A 10,340-nucleotide genomic window follows, 5' to 3' on the forward strand; every position below is an offset into this window, starting at 1 on the left:
AGCTCTCAGCCTGCTGACAGGAGAAATTTCACCCTGAGACACTATATGATCAATGGATATCAAGATGTTACAATCACAAAATAAACAAGAGAGTTAGGCAAAGTGGACTGTGATAACAAGAGAGAATAAATGGAAGGCTTACCCTTATGCTGGGCTCACCACAAAACACCAGAAGGAGGGATCTCCAGACAAGATCCTTCCCCCCTGCTAGCCAGCTCTTAAATAGGTCTAGGAGCACAGCTGAATTGCCTTCACCTGTGCTCCTCTGGCTGGCTCATGGCTCGCCTCAGGTGATCAATCAGAGGTTCAGGCCCTGACTCAGTGGTTCCCATACAGACACTTGAAGCAAAGAGCACTGCAGAAATAATCAGAGTGGCTCTATTGGAGGGATGCTGCAGGCGCCTTTGTTTGGGTCTTTTTAGCATCGTGAACTTCCACAGTACCTTAAAACAAACTCGTAGGCTGCTCCATTTGCAGCTGGGATCTCCTATAGGAATGCCAATGTATGTCAAGCCCACAGAGCCAAACACCCAGTGCAACCCATTTTGCTGTCAAACAGAAGTGATTTTAATTTTTTTTTTTTTTTTAACATAATCCATCCAGATGGACAGAGCTGGGAATCCTCTTTACAGCCAGATGTGCTGCAAAACCCAGTGGTGGGAGCACTGGACTGTGCCAAGTCCAGTCTGGGTGCAATGAGTTCCGAGCTGCAGTCACATCTCCTGGCCATCATGGCAGAGTGCCCTGGGTGTGCTGGGCTCAACCCTTTTATTGGAGCCTACCTAAAGGATGAGCATGATGGCTACAGCAGGGTGAGACTTGGCCTTTAGTGCATTGCAGTCACGTATCCTCACAAAGCAGGGGCTGTAAAACCTCGCCATCAGCATCGCACTCATTTTTAATTTGTTTAATCTGCCTCTTCCCATTAACCACAAAATGCACAATCACTGTGCCCGAGAGTTTCGCTCATCCAGAGCACAGCAGACTCTGAAGATGGACCCACTGAGCGTGGTGGGGAAGGGCCGGCGGTCAGATTTGATGACCTTAGAGGTGTTTTCCAACCTCCATGGTTCTATGATCTCTGACCAAATGGGCTTGGTGGGGAAGGGTCAGCGATTGGAACCGACGACCTTAGAATCCCCTCCAGCGTTGAAGGTCATTTTCACTGTCAGCCTGAGCTTATTTTATCCCCTACCACCAACTGATGCTGCGTTTCTCACAAGACAGTGGACTCACACGGCAACCACTTCCTTTCCTCCTCAAATATCTCACGAATACCGATGAACGCAGACTCCTCTTGAACAAACGAGCCAGGCGCCGAGGTTTCCTATCTTGCATCGTTTGGGGGAAGATGGGAAGGACCTGAACGCCGCGCTCAGAGCGAAGATCGCTGGCCGCGCTGCGTGGGGTTGGGCTGCCCGGCAGCCAGCTCCTCCCTCTCGCTATTTATTCCTTCCTCCCCCCCTTCGCTGGATCCGGATCATCTCGAGCCGAGCGGTGGCGGTGAGTGCTGGGGAAGGGGCTCTGGTCTGGGGGACACGAAGCTACCGGGGGCTGTGGGAGGCGATGGGGCAGAGCGGAGCCGTGTTTGACAGCGGGCGCTGCGTGTTTGCGGTTGAATCGCTTCCAGGGATGGGGGCTGCCCTCCTTTCCGTGCCTAAAAATAGAGGTTTCGGCTGCCTGCCTTAAGGCAGCTCCGCTCCTCGCCTCTGCTCGTCCGCTCCTGGCTGATTCCGCTCTGATAGCAGTGGGAAATTTTCCCCTACCCCCACCCCTATATCGGCCCCGGGTTTTATTAGCTCAGTGTGTGGGTCCCAGTGGCTGGAAATGGTGCGGCCCTCGTGTTGGGATGCAGAAAAAGGGGGGATTTCTGAAAGCTGGGGGTTATCAGGAGTGTCTGTGTGCTTTGTGCATCCCCCAGCCCTCATTTTGCAACCCAGAGCTGGAATTTCCCAGCACTGCAGGGCGAGCTCATCAGCAAATTGTAAACAGAGCATCTTCCCCACACCCAGCACTCTTCCACCTCCTCCTTCCCCTTCCCCTTCTCCTCTCCTTCCCAGATCTGCTCTCCAGGCCCCACCACACTGTGATTTTGGCAGCAGTGTTGGATTTCCCCCGCAGAGCCAAAGCCCATGCACGTAATTGCTGCTCACGATTGCTCATACATCCTCCATTTTCCTCTTCCCCTCTGCCATGCTGTCACTGTGGCACAGATGTAAAACCCTCCTTATGGTGCCCGACACCACGAATCACCCGAATTAATCTGTCGTCTCCATTCAAGGCTTCTTGGATCGCTCATACATAAATATCTTTGAGTCAGAGGAAGCAAACACCGACCCCAAGACCTCACCCTGAGGTAAGAACATCCCCATTGCTTGTAGGGCTTTAATTGCATTTATTAGGGCACAGCGATTAGCAGTGCCAACACAACCCAACCCCAGCTGTGTTTATCGGAGCTCCAACACCATTGCAAACAGGTCGGTGCTGCTGGGCAGGAACACCCCCAGGGCTTTGCCAAAACTTGTTTCCATCCGTGCTGCATCTCGGGGTTATTTTTCCATCCCTTGTTACAGGAAATCATACATCTTGAGGCAAGCTGCCAACTTGCTGCTTTATTTCTTCCCCCTATTTCCCAAGTCCTTCTCTGAGACACGCAGCAACGTTTGCCCATCTGAATTTTAATCATGTCTGCTATCTAATTTTTCAAGTCATTGATCTCATCCTTGGGTGGGCACTGAGGGGTGGGGAAAGCAATAAAGCAGCAACCAGGGCCGTGTCCCCCCATCACAGGGCCAGGTCAGTGCATCCCCATCCTCTGATTCTTCTGGGAGGGAAAAAGGAGGCTGTTATCTGAACAAGGAGAGGGGTTGGTTTGTTTGCTTGTGGAGTGCGAAGCTGTAGTTAATAGGCAACTGGAAAAGGTTTTAGCTTAAGGAAGGAATTGCTCTGTTATGTCTCATGAGGGATGGTCAGCGCGTCTCATGAGAGTCATCTGTTATCTGTATTTAACTCGTCTTTGGGATTAGTGGTGACCATTAATCCTGGGGAGTGGGAGGAAGGAAAAAAAAGGAAAAAAAGAAGAAAAAAAAAAAGGAAAAAAAGAAGAAAAAAAAAAGGAAAAAAAAAAAAAAAAAAAGTGGGGGAAAAAGGAAAAAAGGGAGGAAAAGAGGGAGGAAAAAAAGAAAAGCATACTTGAGGCTCAAGCCATGGGCAATAAGATGAGCCAGGTAGCACACCCAGCCCACTGCCCTGCTGGACTTGAGAAATGTGGTGACCTATGCACCTTCGCAGGGAGAGTTTTCAGCTGGAGAGATGTTTTCCAGAGTTGGTGTCCATTGCAGCTGCTCCATTTCCTGGGCAGATAACAGCTCATTACAGTGGCATTTTGCCCTCCCACCAATCTCAGTGTCGGGGGCTCCTGGCAGCCCTGTGTGCCCCTGCAATGCCAGCAGCAGAGTGCTGAATAAGCAAAGAGCTGCAAACTGTTAACCAGAGCAATGCCAGCAGCTCGTGCTCTGCTAAGGGCTGTTGCACATAAACAGAGACTTGGGAAGCATGCTGAGTTCTATTCTCTGGCAGAAAACCCAATGCTGAAGATTGCAGTTAGCAGCAGAGATGGCATTTGAGGCTCATGGGAAGGTGTACAGGAGGTTGCAAGCACAGGGAGGAGGGAGATGCACAGGCTTTTTGGAAGGGTAAACGTTTATGCCCAGATCTGTTCAGAAGGGGATGATGTTTGGGATGATGCTCAATTTAGGTGGAAGATCTTGTGATGCTTATGAAGCGGGTGGGGATGGGACGGGGGTCTCTGCTCACTGCCCTAACAGTGTGTGTCCTTATGCCTGCAGCCATGGCCAGGCTCCTCACCACCTGCTGCCTGCTGGCCCTACTGCTCGCTGCCTGCACCGACGTTGCCCTCTCCAAGAAGGGCAAAGGCAAACCCAGCGGTGGGAGTTGGGGTGCCGGGAGCCATCGCCAGCCCAGCTACCCCCGCCAGCCCAGCTACCCCCACAACCCGGGCTATCCCCACAACCCCAGCTACCCCCACAACCCCGGCTACCCCCACAACCCCGGCTACCCCCACAACCCTGGCTATCCCCAGAATCCTGGCTACCCCCATAACCCAGGTTACCCAGGCTGGGGACAAGGCTACAACCCATCCAGCGGGGGAAGCTACCATAACCAGAAGCCATGGAAACCCCCCAAAACCAACTTCAAGCACGTGGCGGGGGCAGCGGCGGCGGGCGCTGTGGTGGGGGGCCTGGGGGGCTACGCCATGGGGCGCGTTATGTCGGGGATGAACTACCGCTTTGACAGCCCCGACGAGTACCGCTGGTGGAACGAGAACTCGGCGCGTTACCCCAACCGGGTTTACTACCGGGATTACAGCAGCCCCGTGTCGCAGGACGTCTTCGTGGCCGACTGCTTCAACATCACAGTGACTGAGTACAGCATCGGCCCCGCTGCCAAGAAGAACACCTCCGAGGCCGTGCCGGCTGCCAACCAGACGGAGGTGGAGATGGAGAACAAAGTGGTGACCAAGGTGATCCGCGAGATGTGCGTGCAGCAGTACCGCGAGTACCGCCTGGCCTCGGGCATCCAGCTGCACCCTGCTGACACCTGGCTCGCCGTCCTCCTCCTCCTCGCCACCCTTTTTGCCATGCACTGATGGGACGCCGTGCCCTGTGGCAGTGAGATGACATTGTGTCCCCGCGCCCACCCATGGGGTGTCCCCTGTCCTCGCTTTTGTCCATCTTTGGTGAAGATGTCCCCCCGCTGCCTCCCTGCAGACTCCGATTTGGGCAACTGGGAGGGAATTTTGTCCTGTCCTGGTCGTGGCGGGACGGCTGCTGGTGGTGGAGTGGGATGCCCAAAAGATGGCCTTCACCACTTCCTCCTCTTCCTTTCTGGGGCAGAGATATGGGCTCGCCCAGCCCTCGTTGTCCCTGCAGGAGCATATGCGAAAATCCTCTTTGCTAACAAGCAGGGTTTTACCTAATCTGCTTAGCCCCAGTGACAGCAGAGCGCCTTTCCCCAGGGCACACCAACCCCGGCCCCGGGGGCTTGGCACCCACACGTCCCACGGAGGTTGATGGGTTTTGGGGAGTCAGTCCCAAGCAACACCTTGGGCTGTCGAGGTGTAATTGTAGCTCTTTAATCCACCAATCCCAACTCTTCCACGTGGATAGGAACTGTCCGCTCTGCATTTTGCATGCTGTAAACACCTCCTGCAGCAGCGCTCCAAAAATAGAGTGATTTGGGAATGGTGAGGCTGAAGCCACAGCAGCTTGGGGTTGGGCTCATCAGTCCACGCTGCTTTGCTTCCAGCGGAGCCATGCTACCCTTTGTAGCCTGCCCAGAGGAGGGGAGCGCTGCTGAATGCCCAAAAAGTAACACTGAGCAAAAGCTTCTTTCAGTGTATGATAGAAAATGAATGCATCTCATATGGATCAGCCATGGGAACATCGTTTGCCATCAGTCCCAAAACCCAAAGGATGCTAAAATGCAGCCAAAGGGGAATCAAGAACGCAGGGAAGGACTTGAGTCAGCTCAACTGGATTGAAATGGCAAAAAAGACAAGTAGAACGAATGCCAAGGGGATGCTGGAGACCCACCTTTCGTGAGCAAATTGTTCAATGCAGCCAATGGAACTATTGCTTCTTGTGCTTCGGTTGCTACTGATGTGTACATAGGCTGTAGCATATGTAAAGTCCACGTGTCGAGCTGCTGGCACCGCGTAGAGCTGATATTTATCATGTATGTGGGCACTGAATGCCACTGCTGGCCATACTCAACCATCCTAAATGATTTTCACGTCACTGTAACTAAAGTGGAGATATACTTCCAGTATATTCAACAACAACAAAAAAAAGGTAAAAATATCAGGACTTGGAGGTAATGTGTGCTTTGTGAGACACGGCTGTTTTGTACGTTTGTAACGGTGCATGCACTGCGTTTTACTTTCCAACATTTTTCTAAATGTTTGACGTCTGGTGCAAATTAAAGCAGGTGAAGCGAAGGTGCGGGAGCCTCCTTCGTGCAGTTCTGGCTTTGGCCCTCTCGTGACCACGTGTCCCATCCCCTGGTCTTGTCTGTTTTCCCAAATTTCTCCCTTTTCTCCCTCTTCTTGCCCTACTTGCACTCACAGGGATATGCTGCAGACTGAAGCTGCATTTTTTGCCCTTTAGAATCATGGAGTCATTAAGGTTGGAAAAGACATCCAAGATCCCCAACCCCCCCCACCATGCCCACATCCCTCAGTGCCACATCTCCACAGTTGTTGACCGCCTCCAGTGACGGTGACCCATCACCCTCCTGGGCTGCCTGTGCCAATTTTCTCCACTCTTTCTGAGAGCAAATTGTTTCTAATATCCAACCTGAAACCTCTCTGACCCTTCGCCCCATCCCCTGGGCACATCAATCCCCTTTAACGTTGAATCAAGATCTGATAAACCTCCCCCCTCCTCTTCCACAAATGGTTTCAGTGCCATCCATCAAATATTTTCTACTAAAGCCAATATAACAGTTGAGGATGTCCTTCTCCCCATTTAAACCTTGAGTTCTTCTCCTATACAAAACCCAGCACCACTGTTGAGCTACTTGGAATATAGCAAAGCTTAAAAATTACAACAAAAGAGTGAAGACTGTGGGACTTTGGCCAAATGGTGCTTTTCTTTGAAGTGATTTGGGTTGAGCAAGCCGGGAGTTGGACTCAGTGATCCCTCCAGGTCCCACTCCAACATGGGCAGTTCTATGAGTCTGTGATTCTATGCTATTGAGCTGCAATACGCTCTTTCCTCAAGAGCACTTTAAGTGTTGGTCTTCAAGTGGCATGCCAGAAAACCCCCAGAGTGACTCTTTTTCATATTTTTGCCAGGAAAAATAAAAATAAAAAAAAAAGAAGAACCATTTGGCACTAAACAGAGGATTATTCCTGAGTGCAAGCAGCTGGGAAACCACAAGAAGACAAGATCATGGGGATCTGGAGCTCCCATGGGTGTTTGGGAATAGGAAAATAAAAGCTTTTCTCTTGAAGGCAGCTACTTAGAAATGGGCATCGTCACATTATCTGATTGTCAGTAAGAGTAGCAGTGAGTGGGATGAACGATCAGATGGCGGTCAGGAAATGAGCAGGGTTTGATCTTTGCACTTCGTTTCCAAAATGAGGGGGGGGGGGGGGAGTGGGGGGAGGAAGATAAATTCAGGATCCCAGACGTTGCATCCCTCCTGAGGGATGCCCATGCCAGAGCAGTGCAAAAAGCGGTGGTGAAGAGGAGGATTTGGGGTATAAAAACCCCTATGGATGTGTTGGCTCTGCTGTTGGGGCTGGCAACACGTGCAACGCAGTAGGGTGCACTCCCATGTTCCAGTAAGGAAGGGCTGAGCTCACAAAGTGCTCCTTTCCACCCCGAAAAACCCTGAAACTTTTTCCTATGCTTCGATCAAAGAGCACAGAGCCATTCCTGCCCCACTGGGATAGATGGAAACAATGAGAAATGCTTGGAGGAAGCTCATACAAAAGCATTTCCACCCTCCGTGCCCACACAGCACTGAGTTAATTGGTGAAACACTGCAGATTCTGCAGTGTGCGTGGAGCTGTGCTGCCAAGCAAGCAGGAAATGTTCAGATCAGGAGAAATATGCCCTAAAGTTCATAGACGTTACGGGTTGGGATCATCTTCTGCTCTACACAACGTCTCCTTGTTAAGCTGAATCCCTCTTTTGACAAAAAAAAAAATTCTGCAGAAAAAAACACAACACGTTTTTCTGCCTAAAAAAGCTGCAAAATGGGTATTTTGGGCGCGTTTGCACTGAGCTGGGCACGGCTGTGTCGGGAACGCGCTCTGCTGAGTGGCCAACAGCTCCATCTCCTGTCTGAGCTCCAGGCAGCAGCTCTGGGGATGGCTGGCAATGCGTGTGCTCCCAAACTGTCACCAAACTCTGCTCCCCAGACAGCTTTCAGGTGTCAAGAGTAGCGATTTGAGAGCAAATTGCATGCAAATGCCCTGACCTCTCCTGCAGTGTTTTGCATTGGGTTGCAGGAGGTTTGAAGCACGTCTCCATCTATTGCATGCTTCTGAAAGAGAGAAACCAAGAAAAAGGTGGGGCTGCATTGGAGCTGCAGCATCTCTGAGTTCAGGATGCAAATCAGAGAGGTGAGTGAAGGATGCTTGCAGAGTGGTCTGTCCATTCAGCCATAGCATGGATGCAAAACATGGGCAGGAAGTTGCAAATCTGGGGCTCATCACTCATTTTAAATAAGAACAATGGGGAAATAAAACAAAAACTAACACCTGCAGGAGGGTGAGAGCGAGGCAGCCCATGTTTCTAAGGGGAAGCCCCAATATTTTGTTCCGTTCTCCTTTGCTATCAGCTGCTTTGGCTCAACTGCATTTTTGGAGTTGTTCAACCACCCAAGAGAAGGAGCAGAGAAAATGTAGAGCCCAGAGCTGAAATAATCCCTCTTAGGTGAGGATTTTCCCTTCTGGGAATAACTGGATGAAAAGCAAACCTGAAACATCTGCAGAAGGCAAACCCTGGAACTCCAGAGCCCAGGGACAGGGCACCACACAGCTGTCTGTGTTCTGGGCAGCTGAAGGCTGTAGCAGATTTGGTCATACTGAGGCTGGACGGATGGAGCAGGTGGGGTCTCTCCCTGCACAGCATTGTCATCACTGGTGCCACCCTTGCTGCAACATCCCTTAGCAGTGCAGGGCTACACCCAATGCTAAATACAACAGAGCTGGTGTGAAGCTCCCCATAACAAGAGCAAATTTGCAGCCCAATACAGGATGCCCTGATATTGCAAACCAGAGCAAGAGGCTGTCTCCAAACCAAACTTTAATGCAAGTTGGAGGGGTCCATTTTGGAGCCCCATGTCCCCAGCTGAGTCCCAGTGCTCTTTGGGGAAAGGAACATCTTTTCATAACATCTTTCCTGATTTTGCCACACCATGCAAAACCAGGACAAGCACCGAGGCTGATGGGGTCAATCCACCTGTGTCTGCACAACGTGTGGGTAGAAATATTGACATTTCCTTGCTGGGCTTGATTTCTTCATGTGCTCGATGGGTTTGCAGGATCCCAAGGTTGCCAAGAGCACGGTGAGGGCTGCTGGCAGAGGGTCCGAAGGACTCGAGATGGCAGCAGAGCATCTCCCCCCTCCCTGATCCCCATCCCACCTCCCAGCACTGCTGTACACCTCCAAGCACCCATGGTTTCATCTTGGAGGGTGCTGTGCCCCCTCCCCCCCTTCAACTCTCAGCGTTACATCCCATGGTTGACCCAGCAGATGACATTTGCCAGCAGCAGAGTGGGGACAATGCTACCGCACGGTCCCCTGGGGGCTCGGCTGGGGGGTCCCCTCTTGGCCCCCAGCTCCGGCCAAGCTGCAGCATGGAACCCCCCAGCTGGTGGGGGCTGCCGTTGGGCCGGGGGGCCGTGACCAAGGCGGGAGGGCCGCGGGCGCCCCAGCAGCCCCATCCCATACCCTGCGGCGGCACCGGCTGCGATGGCGCTCGCCATCTTGGAGCCTCGGCCTGCGGTGTTGGCTCCACGGGAGATGGACCGAAAGCCCCCACGGAGCCCTCCTCCTCCTCCACCGCCTCCTCCTCCTCGTCCCCCAGCTCTTCCCCCAGCTCCACGTCGGCCTCCAGCAGTGTTGCTGAACAGGGCGAGCAGCAGCATGGCCACCCAACACCAGGCGTCACGGGGCCGCATACCGAGAAACCTGCAAGAAATGGTTGTGGTGGCCTGAGATTGGATTGGAAGAGTTGTTAAAGATCACAGAGCCATGGAACTGCAGAACGGTTGAGTTGGAAAGGACCTCACAGCGCCACCATCTCCCCCCCTGCCATGGCCTGGCTGCCTCCCACCGGCTCAGGTTGCCAAGGGCCCATTCATGGCCTTGGGCATCTCCAGGGATGGGGCATCCGCAGCTCTCTGGGCAGCAGTGCTGGAGCGCCATCCTCATGGTGAAGAATTTCTTCCTAACATCCAACTAAATCATCCCCTCTTTCAGTTTAAAAATATTCCCCTTTGTCCTGTCACTATCAGAGCGCATTTAAGTTGGTTTCATATTGTTTATAAGCTCCCTTTATGTACTGGAAGATTGCAGTGAGGTCCTTCCCAGAGCTTTCTCTTACCCTGAATCACCCAAGCTCCCTATCTTCATAGGAGAGGTTCTCTCTATATATATTATATATACAGTATATTTAATGTTATATATTTAACGTTAAATTGTTCAGTTGATGAGATGCTGGAAAAGGTTGCCCAGAAAGGCAGTGATGTCCATTCCCCAGAGGTGTAGATGGCCAGGCAGGATGGGACCCTGGGCAGCCTG

The 10,340-nt window shown here is 52.1% G+C and overlaps 1 protein-coding gene across 2 annotated transcripts; it reads left to right on the forward strand.

The window, feature by feature from the left end:
* The first annotated feature begins 1,400 nt into the window (after nucleotides 1-1,400).
* On the forward strand, nucleotides 1,401-6,023 carry LOC122188456 (prion protein). Of its 2 annotated transcripts, none has more exons than XM_042886783.1 (3): nucleotides 1,401-1,503; nucleotides 2,282-2,356; nucleotides 3,849-6,023. In XM_042886783.1, exon 3 carries the CDS (start codon nucleotides 3,851-3,853, stop codon nucleotides 4,667-4,669), a length of 819 nt encoding a protein of 272 aa, XP_042742717.1. In that variant the 5' UTR covers nucleotides 1,401-1,503; nucleotides 2,282-2,356; nucleotides 3,849-3,850; the 3' UTR covers nucleotides 4,670-6,023. The 2 variants fall into 2 exon arrangements, with proteins under 2 accessions (XP_042742717.1, XP_042742716.1); XM_042886782.1 differs by having other exon boundaries at nucleotides 1,407-1,503; nucleotides 2,214-2,356.
* Nucleotides 6,024-10,340: the final 4,317 nt, after the last annotated feature.

This window comes from Lagopus leucura, unplaced genomic scaffold, assembly GCF_019238085.1.
Source record: "Lagopus leucura isolate 7727_CA_CO unplaced genomic scaffold, USGS_WTPT01 Super-Scaffold_100062, whole genome shotgun sequence".
Taxonomy (NCBI): domain Eukaryota; kingdom Metazoa; phylum Chordata; class Aves; order Galliformes; family Phasianidae; genus Lagopus; species Lagopus leucura.